Raw genomic sequence first — 27,791 nt, 5'->3', positions numbered from 1 at the left:
TTTTTGAGGCCTGTGGAGACTACATATCCCAACATGCCATGCATCCTGTGGAGACTCTATATCACCGCATGCGAGGCAGCGCTCTGATCTATTGGAGGAGAAAGGTGAGTGTCAAGAAGGGGAAATCCCGCTCGCTCTCTGCCAGTGACGCCTTGGCGCCTCCGCGAGGGGGAGCCGCAGAGCATGCTGGGAACTATAGTCCCTTGCTGTGGCTGAGGGGGCGGGGACGCGTCTCCTTCCCTGGTTAGAGGCGCCACACGGTTACGCGCGCCCGGGACACGCAGCCAGACTCACCCGCGCGGCTGCCCCGCGCGCTCCAGGGGCGGCAGCGGCGTCCCCTCTCCCTGCCGCCGACGGAGGCGGCGCGCGGGCGCGGCGAGGCCCGGCTCGCTCTGTATGGTTGGGGCGGTCTCTGAGCTGTGGGAAGCGGAGCCGGCGGCGCTGCCGGGATGGAGTGACCGGGAAGGTACTAGGGGAGCGGGAGCGGGAGCGGGCGGGGGACTCACGCGGCTCTGACTCAGCCCAGCCCGCGGCTCCTGTGGGAGAGGGGCGCTGCCCGCGGCTGGGGTGGCCGGACGGCGGCGTGGGCCAGCGCGTGTTCGCGGCTGGGTAGGGGCGCGTGTCCCCCGCTGCGGGCCGCGGGGCTCCCTGCCGGGCGGGGATCCCTCGCCGCATACTTGGCTGGCTCTGGACCGGGCTTTTCTGATGCCGGTGCCTGCCTGGCCTTCTCTCGGCAGCTTTGAAATGGGGCTCAGCGCCTTTGCCGCGGCAGGGTGGCTCCTCCGCCCGTGCGGCATCGCTGGGGGCGTTGTAATGGGGCTGCTCGTCCGCCTGGGAGCGTCTGACTCGGAGCGCTCCTCGACTCCCCCCTGGCCTTCAAAGGCTCTGGGAAATGGGAGTGGGTTTTCTTTAAACTTGAAACATAACCTGCTGTGCGTGTGTTGTTAACACCTGTCGTCTCCAACACCATCCATTTCTGTAGAGTTTCTGCTTTAATTTGAAATAAATCTCTAGCGGTTATGGTTGCAAAGATCACCTTCAACATATGAACCAATGAAGTCTCCTTTTCTCACATCTGTATACAGAGTGAAATTAACCATTCTTCAGAATCCAGCATGCAGTAAGGGAACTGACTAATCATTTCAATGTCCCCTGCTCCTTGGTAGGCACTAGGGTTATTCCTTCTGTCTTAAAACAAGCACAATATATACTGCTAGATGGGTGATCAGAATTTGCCTTAATCCTTTGCCAAACGCTGCAGAGGCTTCATGCTGTAGGACAGGGATGGGCAAACTATGGCCCCGGGGCTGTGTCCGGCCCTCCAGATGTTTTAATCTGGCCCTTGAGGTCCCGCTGGGGGCGGGGTCTGGGGCTTGTCCTGCTCCGCACATCTCCCAGAAGCAGTGGCATGTCCCTCCTCCCCCTCATACATGTAGGGGCAGCCAAGAGGCTCCACACACTACCCCCGCCCCAAGTGCCGCCCCCGCAGCTCCCATTGGTCAGGAACCACAGTCAATGGGAGCTGCAGGGGTGGCGTCTGCAGACAGGGAAGTGTGCAGAGCTGCCTGGCTGCGCTTCCGCATAGGAGCTGGGGAGAGGGGACATGCCACTGCTTCTGGGAGCTGCTTGAGGTAAGCGCCACTTGGAGCCTGCACCCCTGACCCAGCCCTGATCCCCCTTCTGCCCTCGTTCCCAGCCCGGAGCACCCTCCTGCCCCCCAACCTCTCATCCCCAGCCCCACCCCAGAGCCCACACCCCCAGCCGGAGCCATCACACACACACCCTGAACCTCTGCCCCAGCCCAGAGCCCCCTCCCACACCCTGAACTCCTCATTTCTGGCCCCATCCCAGAGCCTGCACCCCCGGCTGGATTCTCCCCCCCCCACCCCATCCCCCAATTTCGTGAGCATTCGTGGCTTGCCATACAATTTCCATACCCAGATGTGGCCCTCGTGCCAAAAAGTTTGCCCACCCCTGCTATAGGAAGAGAGTGCTGTCACTCCTTATTGATGTGCCAGTAACAGATAGGACAGTAACTGAATTACTTCTGTTTCCCATCCTGAGATGGGATAATGGGGTGGAAATACCTCACTTCTTTCACTGGCAGTCCTTTGAGTTACTAAATAATGGTGGTGTTGGGGTCTTTGAGAGGAAGCAATATTAGTACAGCCATTGAGGAGGTAGAGAACCCTATTTCACCATAAGAAGTTAATCACTTCAGACTTATTCTGTTAATTTTCTTTCATTCCAATGTAATTTCCTGTTAAATTGGCTGATTCTGGTTTGGGAGCCCTTATGATGAGCTCCAGTAAGGTTTTGTGCATTCTTCATTGAAATGTAATAACTTCTAATTAATAGTACATGCTGTACTAAGAATACTACCCTGGAGCTTCAAAATGTTGTCTTACATGAGAACTTTATATTATACTGGGGCTTGCTAGCAGGAGCACCAGGCAGAGGTACAACTCTTACATTAAGTACTGTGTCATTGAAGAATTATTACACGTGGGTTATTACATCATGTATTACACAATGTATATGAATAGTTAAAGCAAGTTGTTGTTCTAAGGAAATAACTGACCTGTCCAAAATTGCAACATAAGTACATTGAGAAAGTGTTACTCCTACAGAATGGTCTGCTAGTTCAGCATTTCTCAAATGCCTCCACCATGGCCACATGTGGCCACCAGTGGAATTTTGCGGCCACGACAGCCTCCTGGGAGGGGAGGAGGCAAAGCAGTGGCCCTTCCCTGCAGCACCAAGCTGTTGCTCCTGGATGAGCCACCTTAGCGTTTGCTGGCACTAGCAGCAGGGATCGGTATCCTGCACCACACAGCCTCCTAGGGAGCTCCGGGTAGTGCCTCTGGAGACACATGGGTTGGTGTGTGTGGCACCAGAGGAACCTGGGACTCAGCAGGTGGCCGTGGAGTTCCTGACCCACTTTCTCAGGGTTGGAGGGGCTCGGGCTTCAGCTCCAGGGCAGCCACCAGCAAGAGTTGGTGCCTGCACTGAGGCCAACAAAAAATGTTTTGAGAACCCCAGTCTATGCAAGTCTATTTCTAAGACTGAGGGAACTCTCACTTTCTAGTGGCAGCCAGGATGCTCTCAGGAGAGAGTCATTGTTTGTCGAATTAACTATCACTGAAGATCAGACTGAGAGTAGGTCTACAATTGAAATGCTGTATCAGCTTAGCTGAGCTGCTGTAGCGCTCTAATGAAGATGCTCTATGCTGACAGGAGAGAGCTCTCCTGTTGGCATAGTTAATTCACCTCTGCAAGGAGTGGTAGTTATATCGGGGGGAGAAATTGAGTTGTTTACACCGGCATTTAGATTAGTATAACTGCCGCTCAGGAGTGTGGATTATTCACACCCTGAGTGATGTAGTTATGTTGAAGTAATTCTGTAGTGTGGACCTGCCTTGTCTGCATTAGGAGTATGTCCTCACTAGAAATGCTGAAGCTGCACCACTGTAGCACTTCAGTGTAGAGACTACAGTGGTGGAGGGGGCTGTAGTTAATACATCTCCCCGAGAGGCCATACAAGATCAGAGGAAGAGTTCTTTCATCAACTGAGCTCTGTCTGCCTCGGGGGTTAGGTCAGCTTAAGTGTGTCACTGAGGGGTGTGGATTTTTCACATCCCTGAGCGATGTAGCTAGGTCAAACTAACATTTTAGTGTAGGCCTGGCCTAGAAAGGTTTTGCCAGCATAGTTATACTGGTGAACACCCCTAGTGTAGATTCATAGATATTAAGGTCAGAAGGGACCATTATGATCATCTGGTCTGACCTTCTGCACAATGCAGGCCACAGAATCTCACCCACCCACTCCTGTGATAAACCTCACCTATGTCTGAGCTATTGAAGTCCTCAAATCATGGTTTAAAGACTTCAAGGAGCAGAGAATCCTCCAGCAAGTGACCCATGCTACAGAGGAAGGCGAAAAACCTCCAGGGCCTCTTCCAATCTGCCCTGGAGGAAAATTCCTTCCCAACCCCAAATATGGCGATCAGCTGAACCCTGAGCATATGGGCAAGATTCACCAGCCAGATACCCAGGAAAGAATTCTCTGTAGTAACTCAGATCCCACCCCATCTAACATCCTATCACAGGCCATTGGGCCTATTTACCATAAATATTTAAAGATCAATTAATTGCCAAAATCATGTTATCCCATCCTACCATCTCTTCCATAAACTTATCGAGTTTAATCTTAAAGCCAGATAAGTCTTTTGCCCCCACTGCTTCCCTTGGAAGGCTATTCCAAAACTTCACTCCTCTGATGGTTAGAAACCTTCGTCTAATTTCAAGTCCAAACTTTCCGATGACCAGTTTATATCCATTTGTTCTTGTGTCCACATTGGTACTGAGCTGAAATAATTCCTCTCCCTCTCCGGTATTTATCCCTCTGATATATTTATAGAGAGCAATCGTATCTCCCCTCAACCTTCTTTTGGTTAGGCTAAACAAGCCAAGCTCCTTGAGTCTCCTTTCATAAGACAGGTTTTCCATTCCTAGGATCATCCTAGTAGCCCTTCTCTGTACCAGTTCCAGTTTGAATTCATCCTTCTTAAACATGGGAAACCAGAACTGCACACAGTATTCCAGGTGAGGTCTCACCAGTGCCTTGTATAACGGTATTAAAACCTCCTTATCTCTGCTGGAAACACCTTGCCTTATGCATCCCAAGACCACATTAGCTTTTTTCATGGCCATATCACATAGTCATCCTGTGATCAATCAGTACTCCAAGGTCCTTCTCCTCCTCCATTACTTCTAATTGATGCGTCCCTAGCTTATAACTAAAATTCTTGTTGTTAATCCCTAAATGCATGATGATACACTTCTCACTATTAAATTTCATCGTATTACTATTACTCTCAGTTTACGAGGTTATCCAGATCTTCCTGATTGATATCCCGGTCTCTCCCTAAATTGGCAATATCTCCCAGCTTTGTATCATTCGCACATTTTATTAGCGCACGCCCACTTTTTGTGTCGAGGGCAGTAATAAAAAGATTAAATAAGATTGGTCCCAAAACCGATCCCTGAGGAACTCCACTGGTAACCTCCCTCCAGCCTGACAGTTCACCTTTCAGTAGGACCCGCTGTAGTCTCCCTGTTAACCAATTCCTTATCCACCTTTCAATGTTCATGTTGATCCCCATCTTTTCCAATTTAACTGAACTCCCCGTGTGGCACGGTATCAAACGCCTTACTGAAATCTAGGTAAATGAGATGCACTGCGTTTCCTTTGTCTAAAAAATCTGTTACTTTCTCAAAGAAGGAGATCAGGTTGGTTTGACACGATCTACCTTTTGTAAAACCATGTTGTATTTTTTCCCATTTACCATTGACCTCAATGTCCTTACCTACTTTCTCCTTCAGAATTTTTTTCCAAGACCTTGCATACTACAGATGTCAAACTAACAGGCCTGTAGTTACTCAGATCACTTTTTTTTTCCCCCTTTCTTAAAAATAGGAACTATGTTAGCAATTCTCCAATCATACGGTACAACCCCTGAGTTTACAGATTCATTAAAAATTCTTGCTAATGGGCTTGCAATTTCATGTGCCAATTCCTTTAATATTCTTGGATGACTATTATCTGGGCCCCCCGATTTAGTCCCATTAAGCTGTTCGAGTTTCGCTTCAACCTCAGATATGGTAATATCTATCTCCATATCCTCATTCCCATTTGTCGTGCTACCATTATCCCTAAGATCCTCATTAGCCTTATTAAAGACTGAGGCAAAGTATTTGTTTAGATATTGGGCCATGCCTAGAGTATCCTTGACCTCCACTCCATCCTCAGTGTTTAGCGGTCCCACTTCTTCTTTCTTTGTTTTCTTCTTATTTATATGTCTATAGAACCTTTTACTATTGGTTTTAATTCCCTTTGCAAGGTCCAACTCTACTTGACTTTTAGCCTGTCTCACTTTATCCCTACATGTTCTGACCTCAATAAGGTAGCTTTCCTTGCTGATCCCTCTCATCTTCTACTCCCTGTATGCTTTCTGCTTTTTCTTAATCACCTCTCTGAGATGCTTGCTCATCCAGCTTGGTCTACAACTCCTGCCTATGAATTTTTCCCCTTTCTTGGGATGCAGGCTTCTGATAGCTTCTGCTGCTTTGACATAAAGTCATCCCAGGCCTCCTCTGCCTTTAGATCCATAAGTTCTTCAGTCCAATCCATTTCCCTAACTAATTCCTTAATTTTTGAAAGTCAGCCCTTTTGAAATAAAAAACCCTAGTCGCAGATTTATTTTTGTTTATCCTTCTGTTCAGTATAACTGTGCTGGCCTAGAAAGGTTTTGCCAGCATAGTTACACTGGTGAACACCCCTAGTGTAGACACAGTTTATACCTGCAAAAGAACTGTACCACTTCCCTGATTGAAATAAGCTATACCAATGAAAGGACTTTTTTGCTAGAGTAACTGCATCTACTCCAGGACTTTTGCCAGCTAGCCCTATGTATTAGGGATGTACGTTTCCCCCATTCCCCGCCAATTCCTAGCTGTGCCCACAAAACTTTTAAGTGTATATTAGGCCTGAAACTGAGCCTAAGTAGGCCACTTCCAGAGTTTGTTGCAAGACTGATTAGTTCATGCAAGCCTTCATGGAAGTGGAATAGCTCTGGATGAGTCCTTTAGGAAATATACCCACCTAGATTTTATTCCTTCTAAGGCTTGGCCTACACGTAAGATTGTCAGCATAGCTGTGTTGGTCAGGGGTATGAAAATAAACCTTACCCCTGACTGGCATAACAATGCTGACAAAACACCCACTATAGTTGCAGCTATGTCAATGGAACAGGGCTGCTGATGACATGGCTAACATCATTTGAGGTGGTAGGAGTTTTTCTGTCAGTGTAGGAACCCTGCTACTCCTGCATCTACTTTAATGGGGTATGTGACACAGCTATGCTGGCCTAGGCTCTATCATGTAAACATACTCTGAGTAGAGCTGTCAAGTGATTAAAAAAAATTAATTTTTCTAAACAATAACGGAATACCTTTTATTTAAATATTTTAGGATGTTTTTCACTTTTTCAAATATATTGATTTCAGTTACAACACAGAATACAAAATGTACAGTGCTCACTTTATATTTATTTTTAATTACAAATATGTGCACTATAAAAAAACAAATAGTATTTTTCAATTCACCTAATACAATTATGGTAGTGCAACCTCTTTATCATGAAAGTTGAACTTACAAATATAGAATTATGTACAAAAAAAAGCTGCATTCAAAAATAAAACAATGTAAAACTTTAGACCCTACAAATCCACTCAGTCCTACTTCTTGTTCAGCCAGTTGCTCAGACAAACAAGTTTGTTTACATTTACAGGAGATAATGCTGCCTGCTTCTTGTTCACAATGTCACCTGAAAGTGAGAACAGGTGTTCGCCTGGCACTGTTGTAGCCGGTGTTGCAAGATATTTACATGCCAGTTGTGCTAAAGATTCATATGTCCCTTCATGCTTCAACCACCATTTCAGAGTACATGCGTCCATGCTGATGATGGGTTCTGCTTGATAACAATCCAAAGCAGTGTGGACCGACGCATGTTCATTTTCATCATCGGAGGCAAATGCCACCAGCAGAAGGTTGATTTTCTTATTTGTTGGTTTGGGTTCTGTAGTTTCCGTATCAGTGTGTTGCTCTTTTAAGACTTCTGAAAGCATGGTCCATACCTTGTCCCTCTCGGATTTTGGAAAGCATTTCAGATTCTTAAACCTTGAGTCGAGTGCTATAGCTATCTTTAGAAATTTCACATTGGTACTTTCTTTATGTTTTGTCAAATCTGCAATGAAAGTGTTCTTAAAATGAACAATGTGCTGAGTCATCATCCAAGACTACTATAGCATTAAATATATGGCAGAATGCAGGTAAAATAGAACAGGAGACATACCATTCTCCCCCAAGGAGTTCATTCACATGTTTGTTTAATGCATTATTTTTTTAACTAGTGACATCAGCATGGACGCATGTCCTCTAGAATGGTGGCCGAAGCATGAAGGGGCATATGAATGTTTAGCATATCTGGCACGTGGATACTTTGCAATGCCAGCTACAAAAGTCTTAATGCGAATGCCTGTGCTCACTTTCTGGTGACATTGTAAATAAGAAGTGGGCAGCATTATCTGCCATAAATACAAACAAACTTGTTTGTCTTAACGATTGGCTGAATGAGAAGTAAGACTGAGTGCACTTGTAGGCTCTAAAGTTTTTTTGCATTGTTTTGTTTTTGAGTGCAGTTATGTAAGAAAAAAAATCTACATTTACAACTTTCATGACAAAGATTGCACTACAGTACTTGTGTGAGGTGAATTGAAAAATACTTTTTAATCATTTTTACAATGCAAATATTAGTAATCAAAAATAATATAAAGTGAGCAATGTACACTTTGTATTCTGTTATAATTGAAATCAATATATTTGAAAATGTAGAAAAACATCCAAAATATGTAATAAATTTCGATTGGTATTCTATTGTTTAACAGTGCGATTAAAACCAATTAATTGCAATTAATTTTTTTGAGTTAATAGCATGAGTTAACTAATTAATCAACAGCCCTAAACCTGAGTAAAGGTCTTAAATCTGTGGCTACAGAAAATGAGGTTTCACAATTTTGTTCCTTTATCGTCAGGGGATTATTGCTGTTTCTAAACTGTGTGTAAATGGTGGTGAGATGCTGATATGGTGAGCTCCTTAGAAAGACACAATTCTGCCTACAAAACTGGAGTATCTAAGTGTCTGGATTGAAGAAGCCAGCAGGGGAAAGAAACGTGGACTGGAATTAATGTAGACTATTTCTGTGCTTGCTGGAATTGAATCTCTTTTGAGAGTTCTTTTCTTCTAGGTTCTTTCAGACTATTTGTTAATTATTCTAACCTCAAATATACTGTGACTAGTTTGAAACTTGTCTAAAAGTTTCTCTTGTGAATCAAATTGAGTTTAATAAGCTTGTATTTGTTTACAATGGCTTATTTTCAAGGGGTAGATTGGATGATAGAGTAACTCCTCACTGAACGTCCTCCCGCTTAACGTTGTTTCAAAGTTATGTCGCTGCTCCATTAGGAGGGAACATGCTCGTTTAAAGTTGTGCAATGCTCCCTTATAATGTTGTTTGGCTGACTGCTCTGTTCACTGCTTGTAGAATTCTGTGGAAGAGCAGCGACTTTACAAGGGAGCATTGCACAAGTTCCTCTTCTCCTCCTCCTCCTCCCCTCTCTCCCAGTGCTTCCCGCACCACCAAACAGCTGTTTGGCGATGCTTAGGACTTTCTGGGAGGAAGGGGAAGGAGCGGGGAAGTGCCGTGTCTCCGCTCCTCCCCCTCCCTCCCGGAATGTCCTAAGCGTGCTCTGTGGAGGAGGTGGAGTGGGGGTTGAAAGAGGCAAGCCTGGAGTGGAGTGGGGATGGGAAGAGGCGGGCCTGGAGCATCTCCCGGCAAAGTTGGCTCCTGCTGTTCTAGAGGGAAGCTGCTGCTGCTGCGCAAGGTGCTTCCTAGCGTCCTTGCCTGCATTATCGTCTGCAGCGGGCTGTGCCTGTGTGGGGTAAGCCAGGGACACCTCCTAACCACAGTACAGTACTGTACAGTATATAATGTCTTTTGTCTGCCCCCAAAAATTTCCTTGGAACCTAACCCCCAGCATTTACATTAAATCTTATGGGAAAATTGGATTTGTTTAACATTGGTTCACTTAAAGTTGCATTTTTCAGGAACATAACTACAGCATTAAGAGAGGAATTACTGTACTTAAACATGTCTATTGTGGAAGCACTTTCTAGTTAGGCCAGTTTAAAGTTCTAAGAACAATCCTAGACTGTAGGATGTTGATTTTAATTTTTTTTTTTTTTGATCCAATGTGGCTATAAACTCCTAAAGCACTGAGGTAGCAAGTGGCTTCACATCCTATGTTTGCTGCAAAGCTTGTACCATGTCAAAGATTTGACAAGAATGCTAGAGAGACATCCCTTTTAGTATATTTGAAGGGAGATGAACTAGAAGTTCTACAACCATTGACTAATGGAAAAAAAACTTAAGGGGATTAGGTGAGCATACCACTGGTCCTCCTTGTCACCATTCCTGTTAATCAAACACTAACCTACATGCACAGAATAGGTGCTTTGAGTAGTGTATTCTCTCATCACTAATTATTCTAGTCTGTTTTTCTAATCATTAAACCTCTATAGTCCAGGGTCTGTAAGGATTTGTATTGTTAGGGCTTGCCTACACACAAGTTTTACTGATCTAGTTGAAGTGGTAGACTCCCTGCCACCGAGCGCTGTAACTATTTTTTCTTAAAGCATTCCATAAGTGCTTGCTAAAAGACTATTCAGCTCTGCTGATTTAAAGAAAAAATGTCATTTATTTTTGATTAAAATGGATTACTGCACAAGAAACTATCTGCTTAAATAAAATCTTGTAGTCCCAGGAGTTACTTTTCATGTTATGGTGCTTGCATTGGCCCAATAGATTGTAACTATTTGAGTTAACTACACAAACTAAAATTTTTAGTAAAGAGTTTCAGGGTGGATTTGATTTAAATCAAATTGATTTAAATCACTAGTCAGGAAGACGCAGTTTAATCCTGGATTTCTACATGAAAGTGCATTTTTGTTGGTTGTTATAACCTTAATACATTTTCTTCACAACTCAGATTGATGTAGGTTTCATTTTTGGAAGGTACACACTATATGTTTATTCTGAAAACTTTTCAGATTAGTTTTACAGCTATATCAGAAAATGAATGATTGTTTGGTTATTTCATTTACCAAAGGTAATTGAAGCAGATATTTATGAAGTCATTGGGAGGTTAACCTATTGAACTGGAGATAGTTCATCATGAATATTTGGAGGACTTTCTTGCCATGCTGTATTAGGAGGAGAACATCACCAGGCAGGCGTTTAAATTGTTTTATTTAACTAAAACAACAATGTTGTGTATTCTGGATTTTTTTCTTCAACAGTAAACATAATATTTTAACAAAACAAGCATATGAATTTTTGAATTTAGTTAAACATTCAAGTTTTTAAAAATCAGGTTTGTTTTTGTTAAAATGGTTTTTAACTAAAATAGTTAAATGAAATTTAAAAAAAAAAACAACAAAAATTAAATAGACTATGTCAGCCAGGTCAATATAAGAAACTTAAAACATTGGTTTCTGCAGCTAATTTGGTTATCTTCACCTTCATTTTCCTGTTGGTTCATAATCTAGAAAAGAAAAACAAGCTTTCCTGCTTTTTCTGGTCCCAAACGATTTCTCAATTTGGAATGAATTAGTCCAAATGAAGAACATATTTCTATACCGGCAGAAGAAGCTTCTTTTGCTAAAAGTGAAATGAAATGACTTTTAGTGAGGAGTTACTGTATTAAAATGCTATTGGTTAAATGGTTAACCATTAAGGAGTTCACACAGGCGGGGAACTAGAGGTGTGGGGGGTGCTGGAGCACCCCCAAGTTTTATGTGGGACCCGCTGCCTGGTGTTCCAGACCCATGCCCAGGGTTTAGTTGTTAACCAACACCAGTAAGACTAATTGGTTAACCGATAAGCAAACTTTTACATCCCTACTTGTAGGCTGCGTGGCTGTCCCTCCATGTCAGTCTCTGAGGGAGGCCATGCCTCCTTGCTATCTTGTACCTGTAAAGGTGAGCTCAAAGGGGGGAATTAACTGCACCTAGTGCTCCGGTTCTCTGGCCAGGCAGAACAATAAGGCAGTCTAATGAGTCCCAGGCTCTCGGTCAGGGCAGGGCCTGAAAGCAATGGGCAGGCTCTGGCCTGAAAGCAATGCGTAGGCTCTGGCCTGCAATCAGGGAGGAGCGGCTAAGTAGTCTGAGCCCCAGGTAAGGGTGAGCTCCAATAAAGTCTAGAGGCTCAGGTAAGGGTGCCTGCGGAGGGGGAGTACTGCCACTCCAGGGGTGGAGTGGCAGTGGGCAGTGGGGACACGGGTCCCCCAACTCCACCATGTCCCAGCCTAAGGCCCTAACAGTGGCAGAGTGGTCTGCCACTGGGTCAGCGGGGATCCACCAGGAACACACTGACCTTGGATCAGGTCAGCTCCTAATCAGACTGTTGCCTGGTTTCCCTGGGCTGCTTCCTACTCTCCCCCTTGGATGTGCCTGTGTGTGTTGTCTCGGGGGGGGGGCTCTGGGAAGGCCACAGGCGGCAGCTCCTTGGCATCTCGGTTGGCTGGGATCTCTGGCCAGTTCTCAGGAGGCTGCCCCAGCAGCTCCTTTGCAGGCTCCAGCAATAGGCAGGGTATGTCCATCGCTCCACTCCAACTGAGCTGCAGGACCTGCCTTTTGTATGTCTCCTTTCTGTTCACCCCTTCCGTTTCTGGGGTGGGGGTGGATGTTGCTCTCCTGGTTTGGCCCACAGGGGGTGTGTTGTGGTCCTTCTCTGCCGCTCTCTGAGGGAGGCCACGCCTCCTTGCTACAGCACTATTGAAATAATAAGGTAGTTAAAGCATAGTCTAAACTGGAAAAGGTTTGCTGGTGTAGCTATGCCTGAAAATCACCTACTGTAGATGCAGTTTATAATGGCAAAAGCACTTTTATGCCAGCATAACCACATCTACACTAGCACATTTCACAAAAAATCACACCCCTTAACAGACATTGCTAAAAGTTTCTAATGTAGACCTGGCCTAAGGAGACTTTGTGCCCAGAAGTTCAGAACTACCTCCAATATGAATTTATTTGGTTTTACTATTAGACCTTTTAACTTCTTTTAAAAAGTCTTCTATGAACTTCAAAAGTGTAGGTGGTGTGGAAAGATTGTTTCTGTGATTTTTGATATCATTATTAAGCCCCAGATCCACATTGCATTGTTAAGCTTCAGAGGGGTAGCTGTGTTAGTCTGGATCTGTAATAACGTCTAAGAGTCCTGTGGCACCTTATAGACTAACAGACATATTGGAGCACGAGTTTTCGTGGGTGAATACCCACTTCGTCGGATGCATGTAGTGGCCACTACATGCATCCGACGAAGTGGGTATTCACCCACGAAAGCTCGTGCTCCAATATGTCCGTTAGTCTATAAGGTGCCACAGGACTCTTAGACGCTATTGCATTGTTAGTGCAATTGCTCTAAAACAAGGCTGAAAAATCTGTAATTGAGAAAGCTACAAACCCTTAAACAGTTTTGAAAAGTCTTAGAGTAGACAGATTAGAGGTTTGCTAATAAGAAATGAAACATTTCATGTCTATTGTTCGTGAAAGGGAGTTCTCTTGAAATGTTGTCTCTTTCCAAAAATGAGTTGAAGTAGTCTTGGGTCCTAAACTTGCCTCTGAGTCTCCTTGCCATGTTTGTAGTCTTACAATCATATTTTAAAATATGTTCCCTGTTAATATGCAAGATAATTACAGGAGGAGGAGAAACTGGCAAGATGGGGAAACAAACTGACTGTGCAAAATGCTGTCTAATGGACTAAATAAAAATTGAAAAAAAGAAATGATCTGTAATCTTTCTTTTGGGAGCTATTTCTAACAAAAAAGTTTTTTAAAAAATTAGCCCATGTAACTTTTTAAATCCATGAAGATCATCTCTCCAACACAGGATAAAGGCGTAATGGGGGAAACTTGTTGTTGTCCTATACACCATTCCTGTTTTGAGGATTTTTGCTTCCATTTCTGTCAGAACCTTTAAGGACTAAATTCACTTCATAAGAAAAGTTGTGCCTGTTACATGTAGGTAGCTCATCATTACAAAGCTTTATACATGCATTCAGCTTTATCTATTAAAAACCATCCAGCTGCCCTCCATAACACCATTTTTATAACACACTATATAAAGAGCTGAGTAGAAATGTATTTTTGTCTTAATTTCAAGTACAGGGCTTCCCTCTCCCTGGATCCTGCCGTTTAGCACTATGGCTTACCCCTGACAATGGAGCCCCAGCAGGAAAATGTATGTAACACATAAATACCAAGAAATGGGAGACTTTACCAATAAGGTTTCAAGCATTTTTTTAACTATGGTTTCCTCTAACTTAATCTCTTCTTCCTGTTGTCTTCCTTCCTTTCCCTAACCTCCCACAAACTGTCAGGCCTACAGTAGATTATATCACACAAATGAAGAGAACAGACTTAGGGGCAGGTCTACACTACAGCCGGGATCGATGCTCTGAGATCGATCCACCAGCAGCCGATTTAGCGGGTCTAGTAAAGACCCGCCAAGTCGACTGCAGATCGCTCTCCAGTTGACCCCGTACTCTATCCCTGACGAGAAGGGTAAGGTAAGCCAACGGGAGACTTTCTCCTGTCGACCTCCCGTGGTATAGGACCTATTCACATAGCTGGAGTTGTGTAGCTTAGGTCAACTTACAGCGGTAGTGTAGACATAGCCTGAGAACATCCTTTGGGACATAACTTTTATAATCTACCCTGCTGCTTTAATGGCATCTGGATATTTTGAGCAAGTGTTTTGGTTTGTCCACTATATTTGGTAGGGTTTCAAGCGAAATCTGAGTTTTGCAGAATGGCCTGTATATTCATTCTGCATTTGTTCTGAGAATAATCTTGTTGTTTTTTAACACAATTTCTACAGCTTGGTTTGCAGGGTTCGTAGTTTATTCAATCTGAAAATTCTTTTTTATTCAGAACTCCAGAAAGCAGCATTTCAAGTAAATTGGCATCACTCTAAGAAAGTGGTTTTTCAAACTTTTTAGGCTGCATACCTCTTTCCAAATATTGTAGTTTACCACATACCCACATCTCACATAAGGTCATAATGTATCTATGATTAGATTGTCAAGTCTTACTAAATAAAATGTATTGTCCGCCATTACCGGATTTTTCTCGTCTACCTCCTGATGAGAGCTCTTGTACCCATAGAGGTATACGTACCCCAGTTTGAAAACCACTGCCTAAGAATAAGTGGACTCTTTCTGAATAAAATGTATTTTGTAGCTAATTTATCACCTTGTTCAGGAAAAGGTAGGATGTGTTATGTGCCGTTTTAGGGAACAAGTCCTCTCAATATCTTGACTACTATGGAGAGTAGGTTTTTATCAACACATCCATAAAGTATTAGTAGAAATAGTAATTGAAGTTGCTGATTACTACAGCCATAAGGTTAGAAATACTAGAAAATCGTATTTTTTTTTAAAAGTAATAGCTTAATACTGCACTTGAATCAAATGTGGGTAACCAAAAAAAAAAAAAAGCAAAACCCAACATTCTCTATGCATTGTAAATTTGAATCTGAGTATTTGAATTAAATACAGATTTTCTGATATGGAGCTTCTCTGTTAAATTGACAGGAAATTCTTTTGTGGTTTTTATTACAAGATGAAAGTTCAAATGTATGAAACTTAAATTTGTTCATAGTATAAAAGGAAAGCTGGAATATTTTCTGGGCCATAAGTGGTGTCAGTGAAGGACATGAAGTCCTAATGTCTACAGTAGACCATATGTATTAGTGTGTGGCTCATGTGCATTTTAAAGGCTTACATGCATGCTGGCAATGGTGATACTTCTGCTGTGATTATGCTGAGGTAGTTTGCTGATGTGTTTAGCGAATATTGTTTCTTCCAACTTTGCTTTTTTTTTTTTCTGTTTGCAGATGTTTGTAGTTTCTACTGTAGGAGAAGAGGGCAAACCAGTTAAAAATAGGAAACAAAAAGTATAGCAACGAAGATGGATGAACAAGCCCTTCTAGGGCTAAACCCAAATGCAGATGCAGACTTCAGGCAAAGGGTAAGTTTGTTTTCATCCATATTAGGTATGGCAGCCAGTTACTATGCAACTGTCCAATATCCTATTGATTTGTCTGATTATTTAGATAACTGAAGTAAAGAGAACGTAATGGGAATGTTTAATTGTATTGTCATTATGTAAGCATGCTAGATGCAGTCCTTCGTTTTACATACATATTATTTTACCATTTACTATATAAATACTGCCATGCTAAGCATGGCTTTACTCACTGTAGTTATCCTTGTTTTTCATTCAGTAGATTACATTTAAAACTCATTGTTTCTGTTGAACACTTATGAGGTAGATTGTGGCTTATGTACTATTAGTGTGTAGTTTAAACTAGTTACATAACAGCACTCTTCAAGAATATGGTTCAATATTAATCAGAATTTAAATATAAACTCCATTTCTCAGACTCCTTTTTCAGCTTTTAATTGTTGTACACATTATCTTAAGTTATATTGTTTAAAGTTTAGTACATTTTTAAATACAGCCATGTGTGGCTCTCAACACAAACTTAAAACCTTCTTTTACAGCACTTTTAACCTAAAATCAACAAATGCTGGGTCACGTAAAATTTTCAGTAAGCTGCAGCTCATTTCTCCCTGACCACTATAAGATGTACAGTAACTCCTCACTTAACGTCCTCCCGTTTAACGTTGTTTCAAAGTTACGTCGATACTCAATTAGGGAACATGCTTGTTTAAAGTTTGCATGCTCCCTTATAGCGTTGTTTGGCTGCCTGCTCTGTCTACTGCTTGTAAGATTCTGTGGAAGAGCAGCAACTTTACAAGGAAGCATTGCACAAGTTCCTTTTCTCCACCTCCTCCCCCTCCCTCCCAGCACTTCACTGCCGCCAAACAGCTGTTTGGCGGCACTTAGGACTTTCTGGGAGGGAGGGGGAGGAGCAGGGATGGAGGAGGGAAGGTCCTCCCAGAAAGTCCTAAGTGCTGTCAAACAGCTGTTTGGTAGCATTTGACTTTCTGGCAGGGGGAAGGAGTGGGGATGTGGCGTGCTCCGGAGAGGAGGTGGCGTGGGGGTGGGAAGAGGTGGGCCTTGAAGTGGAACGGGGATGGGAAGAGGCGGGCCTGGAGCATCCCCCAGCAAAGTTGGCGCCTGTTCTTCTCCGGGGAAGCTGCTGCTGCTGCTGCGAAGGTGCTTCCTAGCATCCTTGCCTGCAGCGGGCTGTGCCTGTGTGCGGTAAGCCAGGGGCACTTCCCAACTACAGTACAGTATTGTACAGTATAGTATATGCCCCAAAAAATTTCCTTGGAACCTAACCCCCTGCATTTACATTAAATCTTATGGGAAAATTGGATTAGTTTAACATCGTTTCACTTAAAGTTGCATTTTTCAGGAACATAACTACAACGTTAAGTGAGGAGTTACTGTATTGCTTTGGTGCTCCTAGCTGGTAGGAAAAGCCATTGCAGCATGACAAGTTTCAAAGCCTACTGGACAGCTCAAGAGATGTTATCTGAAGTGTGTGCATGTCTGTGATTGTGCAGCTTCCCAGATCATAGGAGTATTATGTAGTAAAATCTGATTTTGTGGTCAAATTAGTGATAGAAAGGTAAGGGAGGTGTCAGTTGATTCGTAAACATCTATGGAATAATAACTTCAGTGGTGCCATCGTCTGTGATGTGGCAGGGGGCACTCACTTCTCCCCTCTCACCAAAGGCTCCCCGCTTCAGGCCCTCTGGTGGAAATTTTGATAAGTGTTGTCAGAAGCGGATCAAGTTGAGTGTCATTTGAAAGCCCTTTCTCCCGCAAACACATTACCAAACATGACAAACCTAGAACAATTTAGCTATGTATTTGAGAACATGTTTAAAAATAATTGTTTTTGTAATTATACTTTAATACAGGGATGCATTGCTTGCATAAGAAAATACACTGATCTTTGGTAATACTAGAGAAGTTAGACTTGACATGTAGTACTAAAAACATTTATTCATCTAAGTCCTCATCAGTGTCCACTTCATTTAGGGCTCCACCGCTAGACGTGTTGTCATGCTGATTCTTGTCCATGCTGCTCTTGCCTGTCTCTGTACAAGGCAGGCTGCTGGCCAAATAGCTGCAAGGTAGTGAGCATGGGCTTTGCACATGAGCATTTGATTAGCTGAAGTATTGATTCAAGAGTGCATTGTGTTTCACATATAACTGGTGTGATCAGTCCATCCTCCAAGACCCATCCATGCCTGAAAAGGAGGGTGGTTTTGGACGTGGTCAGTCATCCTGGAGCCATTCCATTGCTTGATAATTTGTCTTCTTGATAGCATATATAAATGTTCCACTCGTTGGTGTCAATTTTCTCAGTTTGTGAGCTTCTTTGAAAACATCATATTGTTGGTCTTCAAAATAGTAAACTTGGCATGTGAATGCCTCCAGTGCACCTAAAAGATCATCAGTGACTGTCTCAGCTGTTCTGAGCACCTTCAGAGCAAGGAGAGAGTCTTCAGAGGCTGAATCCAGTGCTTTCCAGTAAGATAATCTGGTCTTTCCAGCCAACCTTCTGGTAGTGTCACATCCTGAAAGTGTGTGGAAACCTGGCAGTGCGGTGTCTTTTAATGGTCTGAGTGATAGGAACACATCTGTGAGGGATATATGGTGATTCTGTTCCCTGACAGTAGGCACAGAAACAATCTTGTGGAAATCTTGGGTAGTGTCTTTCAGAGAACACTGGAACATCAGTGTCTTGTGCAAAAATTTGGAGTTTAGTAGCACCTCTCTGTTGCATTGATGGCATGCAAAATAAATATAGTGTCAGCCTTCTTTTGGGAACTATGAAGAAACTCCACTGAATGGTGTGAGGCAGCAGCTTCATTACACTATGCCACAGTGAAATTCTTTGAGCAATTGTTCACATGCTGTAGTTTTTTCCTGCAAGGTATGCAGTTAACTTCCCCTTTGTGTGAGTACAAGACAAGAGTTTCTTCATTGTGACATAGGAGATATTCATGGAGTCAATTATTTTGTATTGGACAGGTACAATACCATGGAGTTTCTCCTTTCTGATAAATTTTAAATGGCCTTCTGCATATGTGTCAAACGCAAGGTAGATATCATAGGTCTAGTATTTTCTCAGCAGTCTCATAATGCAGTGTTTGGACAAATCTCGGCAGGTGTTAAGTTTCTGGTTTGTCAAGAGCCTGTACCTCAGCCATAGCATTTATCATTGCTATGCTAAAAAGTCATTGAGAGCATACATGGAATGCGTGGAACTGATCTTGCAAGTCCTGTGCCCTTTGGGAAGTGACTTCACACATCAGTATGCTTTTCAGAGAAGACACGTAGGCAGCATTTTTGAAGGGCATCGAGTGTTCAGGTGTATGATTCTATAGCAGTTGCAGCTTTCTCCCTACTAGAATTTGGTTCACAGTATTGTTGCTGTACAAAATCTCCCAGATCTCAAGGATACTAGTGCCATCAATGAAAGAGCCAGTTGCACATATCTCTGCAAAGAATGTGTACAGTTTGCTAGGACATAGAATCCACCCTTCAGAGATCATTACGGGACACTATTAGCTGTTGAACAGGCCTGTAAAGGCTCATGTCTAGTGTCTCAACACATTTTGATTCAGTTTTGCAGATGTATTTGTTCATGTGTTCAAGGTGTGTAAGGAATGTTAACTGAATTGAGGGATCAGTGGGGCTAGCAAGTATGATTGACAGGAGGAGCATACATGGGTTGTGCACTCTGACATCCTGTGTAGTGGCAAGTTAAAGGGTGGCTGTCTTGGAATGTACCTTTCTCCTGAAATGGTTTTCTGTCCTGGGTGTTGGGATCATTTGAGGGTATGTCTTCCATCTCTTCAGCTAAAGCTATACTCTGATTTTTCACCTCAATAGTTCATCCCACTTTTGCACAATAACCAAGTGAGGTCAAGGTACTTCATTGAAAACTGGACTTCTTGGCTTCAGAATTTTTGGACCTTGATAAGAGAGTGAGCCATGAGGTCAGGAACCTCCTTAAAGGAACAGTTCTTTTGCTGGTCCTGACAATGCTTAAGGGGGACTAGTCCCCATTAATATGCTCCTGGTAGCAGACCATAACAGTAGCATGAAAGGTACCTTTGCTATTTGCTGGATCTTCAAGGAAGTCTAAGTTATTGGCAGCACAAAATATAAACCTACCTTTGACAAGGTCTGGCAGAATGCGCAACCCTTCATTCCGTTACATGTGTCCAAGAGCCTCATTTGCAATTCCAGTCTCCCGGTGGAGTACTTTGTCGTCAGTGGAGGAGCCAATGCTGCACGGAAGCTGCACGATTTTTTACTGGTTTTGGAATGAATTGTTAAATCAGCAGCCAATTGTAGTGGTGGATTACACACATGCTGCACAGTTGTCATGTATGTGTTGGAAACCTGCCTTTCACTCAAGCACTTGTACATGAGGCATTGCGATAAAATGGCAGCCTTCTGCTGTACCTGCTCACTGTCACACTTGGTGCAGTCACTGCAACCACCAATGAACCACTTAAAGAAATAGTGCAGGTCACACAGTATTATTTTTTCAGGTTCGACGTCAGCCGTGAATCCCTGAAACTCCCACATACTACAGGACAAAATTATTTTTGGTAAAAAATTTAGCAGCCACAAACAGTTTTCATGTTACCTTTGACAGCTCGCTCTTCCGCTCTTGATAGCGCTATGGCTTTTGCTGCTTTTAAAGATATTCACTGTGATTCATTTCCACAGATCAGATTGCTAAAAACTGGTCCATATCCCAGAGTGATCTTCAATAAGTGCTTTAAGAGGCTTTCTGCTAAGCATTTGTTCCCCTTTAATCCTGTTCGGAGCACATATTTCTGTGTACTAAGCCTCTGCATTGGCCATCACCACCACCTTCCCACCCATGAGAGCAGGGGCGGGCAAACTTTTTGGTTTGAAGGCCACATTGGGTTTCCAGAATTGTATGGAGGGCCTGCCCCCATCTGTCCCCTCCAGCTTCTCTCCCTGCCCCATCCAACCCCCCCATCCCCTAACTGTCCCCCACCACCCCATTGAACCCCCCTCTCCTTCCTGACTGCCCCCCCAGAACCCCTGCCCCCATTCAACCCCCCTGTTTCCCACCCTCTGACCGCCCTGCCCCCTGACCACCACCCTGACCACCACTCTGAACTCCCATGCCCTCTATCCAACCCCCTCTGCTCCCGCCCCCTTACTGCGCTGCCTGGAGCACCGGTGGCTGGCGGCGCTGCAGCCGTGCCGCCTGACTGGAGCCAGCCAGATCACTGCGCAGCACAGAGCACTGGGTCAGGCCGTGGCTCTGCAGCTGCGCTGCCTGGCTGCCCAGAGCATTGCACCAGTAGCTCAGTGAGCTGAGGCTGTAGGGGAGGGGGAACAGTAGTGGAGGGCCTGAGGACTAGCTTCCTGAGCCAGGAGCTCAGGGGCCGGGCCGGAGGGGCCCACGGGCCATAGTTTGCCCACCTCTGCAGTAGAGCCTCTGTGAGGCAATTTATGAACTCCAGATGAGTTGCATAGTTTGCAGTAGTAAAATCAGTATTTTTCTGTTATTTTTACCTTTCGATGCAACATTTTACATATGTTCTCAGTGTGTCACTGGATGTGATATAGTGTTGTGTGAGGGCATCTTTTGAGTCAGTGTTCCCCTTTACTTTCCATGCAACATTCTTGCCAAGAGATAACTGCTTCCTACAGGTTTCAGAGTGGCAGCCGTGTTAGTCTGTATCAGCAAAAAGAACAAGGAGTACTTGTGGCACCTTAGAGACTAACAAATTTATTTAAGTATAAGCTTTTGTGAGCTAAACCCCACTTCATCGGAGGCATGTTAGTCTCTAAGGTGCCACAAGTACTCCTCGTTCTTTCTGCTTCATACAGTTTTTCACCTGTCTCATGTATTCAGACTGTGTTTCATGGATGCTTTTGGCTTACTGCAGAAGTAGGTGTTCTTCTCGAAATGCATGCATTGGGACCTAGAATAAGGCAGATCTTGGTCACAGCTGGCACTTGTCCTGGCATCTTGAACTTTTCCTGATGCCCAATACACTTCCTCTCCAACCTTGCCAAATTCAGGTTATGGGTGCGTTTCTTATAGCATATAAGGTGCCACAGAGTGTTGTGTTTAAGTCCTCTGCAGTGGCATTCTCCAAAGATTCAGCTACTAGACAGTATTATTAGTCTCCCATTGATGCCTAAAAATGGTCAAAACCAAAGTAAAAACAAGGAGCTTTAATAAAATACTTTGGGATTATAATTATATTATGTAACTATGTGCATACCATTTGCAGATGGATTCCCGTAATTTCTGGCTGGATGCTGGCATCTTAACCAGCCTTGTTACAACTTTTGGGGGCATAATAAAGCTGATGATCAGTACCAGTAAACAGTTTTTTTGCTGATGTCAGATCATCTTGAAGCATTCCTTCCATTTATAATCATCTATAACAATAAAACAATCAGTTATGTTCTGAACATTAACTGATAAGAGTCAGCTGAGGGCCACACTTTAATTTTGCGAGGGCTGCATGTTTGATGTGACACTGTTAAACTACAAATAAAAATGCAAAATAGTAATGTTGATTTTTTTAAAAAACATTTTCTTGATTATATATCTACATAGTTGTTCTGTGTTTGTCATGTTTGGTACATGTTTGTGTTTATGGGAGAAGGGGCTTTCAAATGATACTCAACTTCAGCCATTTCTGATGACACAGTATTATCCAAATTTCCATCAAGCAGAGAACTTGGAGCTGGGGGAGTGGGCAGCAAGTCCCCCTGCCCAACACTACAGGGTGACACCAGGGAATTTATAATTCTGGAGCTTTTATGAATCAAATGACACCTCCCTTACCTTTTGATCATGAACTTGCTTGGAATTACACATGCTTTACCTGGTCCTTGGCAATTCTAAATAAAATGTTTTGGGATGATTGCAGGCATTGGCCTATTTTGAACAGCTGAAGATCTCCCAAGATTCTTGGCAGGTCTGTGCAGAAGCATTAGCCCAAAGGATATACAGGTAATAAACTATTTTTATGGATTTATAGTTATTCTCAAAAGTATTCTGAACGCTGTGCTTCTTTATGGCTTTTTTTGTTGCTAATCAGATTGTATAAATGGGTTTGATTTATAATAAATCTGTTTTAATGTGTGCACATAACTACTTTTACTGACCCTTTCTGTCATCGATTTAGAACTCTCCTATAACTGGCTCCATGCCGAAGCTACACATAGTGTAAGATTTCCACCTAGAAGCAGACTTGTTATTAAAGTTGGTCCAAATTATTTGGCAGTTTGACATAGCTGTTTTAAAAACACACAAAAAATGAGTAGTCTCAGTGCTCTTCTATAATCAGGGCTGCATTTTTTTTTTATGGGGAAAATGCCATTTTATATAGCAAAATGGCAATTTTCATAGGGAAATTAAATCTTCATACACACATTTTTGCCAAATTCAGCTAAACAATGCTTTGAAGCATTAGCAGTGTTTCATTATGTACTTGGAGAAACAAAATTTCCACTCCTTAGGTTGTTGGAGTTTTACTTTGAAAAATTCCAAGGCTTACTGAAGGCTACAGCAAGCCAGTGGTGAGTGGGCGCCAACACCACCTTATTTTAAACCCACTTGTGTGCTGAGAATAGGCCACACTGTTTCTCATGAAATTATTACTGCACCCTTAATATGCAGCAGCAGATATGTATATATATTTTAACTAAACACCTCTGTTTTAGATTTTAAATTAATGAATTAATGTATCCGCAGAACTGAGGTTAGGGCTTAATAAATGTCTCGTTATGATGAAATAGCTTATGGTGGCTTACTACTTCTGTATGCCACTTCTAGTAACGTCCAGTGATCTGAGGCTTAGAAGAGCATGCAATGGTTGTTAAAAACAAACTCTGAAAAATTGGCATTTTGAGACTAAATTTGCCAAATATAGACTGACATTTTTCAGCAACAGATGGCCAAAACAAGATCCTTCAGAGGGTACCTGTAAAGATAAATATGGTCAGAACACTTAATTGTATACCACAATTAACCAGGTTGAGGGACATTTAACATGTTAATTTAAAACATTAAATTGGGTGTTTTTTGTTTGATGTCTAGACACAAACTGACTGCCAGATCTTGCTCAGTGGGATTACTGAACATGCTTTGTGCAGTTGACTTTCTTATACCACTGAACTCTGCTAGACTGAGGGCAAGATGCAGCAAATCCTGTGGTATATGTTACGCTCCTAAAAATCCTTTGTGAATGACACAACTTTGTGGGATAGATAAGGTAACTTTGAAAAGCTGCATTAAATGGCATTTAACTTGTCACTCTAGGCTGGTTACTACCAGGTTCTGTGGCTGAAGTATCATTAGCTTGCTAGGCATTTCATCAGAGTTTGGATGTTGAAACTAGAAAAGAAAAAATTGTTTTAAGTTGTATTAAATGTCCTTGGATTGGCTATTTTGGATATTAATCACATCTTTAAATTTGCTTGCTTTTTGTAATTGCCAGTTCTTCTTTAACTTCAAAATGCTCTACAAAAAATAAATTCATTTAGAACCCTAACATTTCTTTAAAGTATGATTTTGCGATTAATTTGCTTCTAAAAGTAACTTTTTATCCTACTGCATAAAATGTTGAAGAGTTAACGTCCGCAATAATAAGGGGCAAAACATTTCAGGAATATTAATTTTTTTTTTGGTATTCTGCTTCTGCAGCACTCCCATTCCTCACCTCCTTGAGTGAAAAAACATGTTTGGAAATAGACCTGCTGATGACCTAGCCTGTTTGAGTTCTAATCTATCAGTTTTTAATTTCTTGTATGTACACAAGTTTTGAACTTTTAATGTCATGCTAAAATCTTTGTTCTGGTATTTGCCATTTGGGAGAATATTTGTTACACTGTAAATTATGTGAAATTCAGTAACTCAAGAATAAACCATGAGAGGGAATGGAGTGTTTGCTCTGCCTCAGTACATAGTGTATCATGAGAGGAGTAGAGCCTTTTATTGCCCAAGATGGAACAGCTAGGTACTATACTCTGAAATGCCTTACTGGGATTAAAAATGTGATTTTTATTTAAAAAAAAAAAGTTAAAACTAAACTATGTGCTGTTGGTGTCTTTAATTTTTTTGTCAAGAAAAATAGGTTATATTGGCATGAGATAACTATATCGTCCCACGTTCAGTGATGATTTTTAGCTTCAAATTATTTCTGTTACTGTGGAACATGTTGGAGTCTTCAGACTGTCATAATTTGTTTTAAAGTTCTCTTGACTGTCATTACAACCCCTCTCCAGTTTTAACGGCCAGCTACAGCTTTCCTTTAATGGTTCACTTACAGTGATGGTACTCCAAACTTTTCAGAACTTGTTTATAAAAATAGTTGAGTTGGTTTCCACCTCTCAATCACTTTGTAATAAGTGAAATTAAGCACTAGGTGAAGTACAATTGAAAGCTGAAGCCAGGCTAGTGGTTGCTATTTGTAAACCATCCCGACCATTACGTTCAATAGTGACTCAGCTGAAGACTCAAGTGGATGTCGTCATGATGGGTTTAAAATTTTTTTGCTGCAAGGAGCTGGAATTAGACTCTTATCTTTTGCAGCATAATATAAAACAAAAAAGCTTTTAACTCTGCATGAAATTCTGTAAGTAAAGCACCCCTTGACTGTGTGCTATGGTTAAAATATAACAATTGAATAAATGAGGCAATATAACAAATGAGTTGTTAAAAAGGAAAAAAAAATCAAAACTGGTTGTATGTTTGATAATGTGTATTTGTAATGACTGTGCTCATTTTCATGACTGGTCAAGTACTCTGAAATTTTTGCAGCAGATAGAACTGATTTTCTTCTCTATAGTAGAGCAGTTCTTCTTCAGAAGAATCGATAACTGATTGCACAGTTCCAGGAGCGTATTCTTCCTGGAGAAATGGGCTGCAATATTTCCATTGTGTTGATTGTGCATTTTTTCTTCTAATTCCAGTGATGATCACATCAAGTTCTTCTGCTTTCAAGTTATAGAACATCAAATTAAATTCAAGTGAGAAACCCTTTTCTTCTTATAGTAATAGTGTATAGAACAATTGTTTTCCCGCTCAATCTGTGGAAAGAAATTAAAAGTTTTATCAGTAATATTCAAAATATTTTTACTTAAAGTAGACAGTGGAAACTTGGTTATTCAAACTTTTAGCCATTTTTCAGTTAGTTATTTTGGCTTTTTACGACAATGTATATTAATTGCATTGAGAAGTCTGCACTTGGCCATATACATTCTATTTTTCCCATTAAACTTACGTAAATTAACTTCTATACCTGTATGTGTTGTATTTACTACTGTTTTTTGGTCTTTGAAGTGATAGTTTTTGTTGGAGATACTGTAGGTTTGGCTTATGTTGTTACTTTTTTAAATGTAAAATTATTCTTAAATAGTGGGGAAATACATTTATTTATGAAGGTGTTTTGCTTCAAATTATGATACTTTTATTTGTGTGTTTTATTTTTATATATCTTTAATTCCGTATCTTATGGTAAGTTAATCAGGACAAAACTGAATTTAGCAACAGAGAGCAATGATAGTGGTAGTTGAAACTACCCTTTGGTCCTTCAGTATTAATGTCAAATGGGATAACTAATGGCTTTGATGTAAATACAATATTGTAATAACTGCTCACAGTTAAGGAATAACCACAATTAAGACAATGAATTAATTTTTAATGTCTAATGCAATTTAATTTTCATTTGAATCTTAATTAAAAATAGTAATCCCAGTCAGCATAGACAAATTTCCTTTTTTTCTTGTATGTCTTAAAGGTGATATTAGAAGACTGGGAGGAAGTACAATTGTGTAGTAGAAAAGCTATGGCAATCTGACACACACAAGTAAAATTATTCCCATATGGTGCAGAATCGCTTTCATTAAATAGGTTACTAGAAAGTATTTTAAACTTTGATTTAGAACTCTAATATGCAAACAGTTAAGAGAATTCCTTCTGTGGTAAGATTTTATGTAGATTGCACAGAACAGTATGTGTATGAAGGCAATACAGATGTCCAAGTAATTTAGCTTTTGCCTTTTTAATCTTTGGAACCAGAAGTAAGCAAACTAACAAGATATAGGATCAGTTTTGATCAGAATGATTTGTTTCAGATATTCTGAACTTACTGAAGTCCAACAGCAGCTAATCAGGGAAACACTTGTAACGTGGCTACAAGCTCAGGTAAATGTTTTTTCTTTTACAACAATTAATAATGTTCAGCAGGCTTATTCGGGGTTACTAACTGGTACCAGATTAAAGGTTTGAAACTAGGTGTAAAGCTTGCTTCCTATGTACCCCATAAAAAGATAAGCTACCTGATAGAAAAATGTATTCAGACATATGATTGACATTATAATTCTTCGGGTTTTATATTTTTTTAAAACTCTTGTGTTGAAAACAAGTTTGTAATTAAATGTGCTTAAAATAATGTTGAAATTCTTATCTCTGCTTTTATTCCTATCCTACACCTCAGTTAAGAAACCAGTTATGCCAATTCTTTTGGAGCATTACAGATTTCTTTTTTAGGGATATAACTCAACTTCCACTATTCTCTCATTGCCTGAAGTTGGGAGCATCCTTCTTCCTCTTTTGGAGACTCCTGTCCATCAGCCCTAATTTCTGGCTACTGGGAGGGTGGGAAAAAGTCATATAGAGACAAAAAAGATTACTTGGTCCATCTGTTTGAGAATGCACGGTACGTCCCTGGTATATTGAGTAGTAGTTTGTCCAGTGTAGCTTTAAATGTCAAGCAATACAATTTCCAGAATTTTCCTAGGGATACTCTGCCATGATCAAATAGATCATTGCGAAGAAGACTTTTTGAATATTCCCTTAACTGCACTCCCAATTATCTCCCTTTGTTTCTGCACTAAATTATTTCTCTCCCTTCTTGAAACACGTAACCTTTTGTAAACTCTTATCCAATATCACAGTGATAGGCATGATATAAATGCCTACATAGAACCCATCTTAGTCAACACTCAGCCAAACTCTAAATATTTTAACTCTTAATTAAATCTCTCCACTTTTGCTGCTCTTCACTAAACTTCTGAAAGAAGGTGCAGTTGTTTCATGGTGTA

The 27,791-nt window shown here is 41.7% G+C and overlaps 1 protein-coding gene across 1 annotated transcript in view; it reads left to right on the top strand.

Annotated features, from left to right (window-relative positions):
• The first annotated feature begins 338 nt into the window (after window positions 1-338).
• Window positions 339-27,791, top strand: part of XPOT (exportin for tRNA) — a 63,135-nt gene continuing 35,682 nt past the window's right edge. The window contains exons 1-5 of the mRNA XM_048835916.2: window positions 339-466; window positions 15,577-15,710; window positions 22,613-22,695; window positions 25,659-25,715; window positions 26,823-26,892. Of these exons, the coding sequence (XP_048691873.1) occupies window positions 15,651-15,710; window positions 22,613-22,695; window positions 25,659-25,715; window positions 26,823-26,892 (270 nt within the window). The 5' untranslated portion in view covers window positions 339-466; window positions 15,577-15,650. The remainder of the gene's footprint in view (window positions 467-15,576; window positions 15,711-22,612; window positions 22,696-25,658; window positions 25,716-26,822; window positions 26,893-27,791) is intronic.

The sequence above is a fragment of the Caretta caretta genome, chromosome 1, assembly GCF_965140235.1.
Source record: "Caretta caretta isolate rCarCar2 chromosome 1, rCarCar1.hap1, whole genome shotgun sequence".
NCBI lineage: Eukaryota > Metazoa > Chordata > Testudines > Cheloniidae > Caretta > Caretta caretta.
Note: the sequence above shows the minus strand (reverse complement) of the source record. Positions and strands in the feature narration are given on the sequence as shown.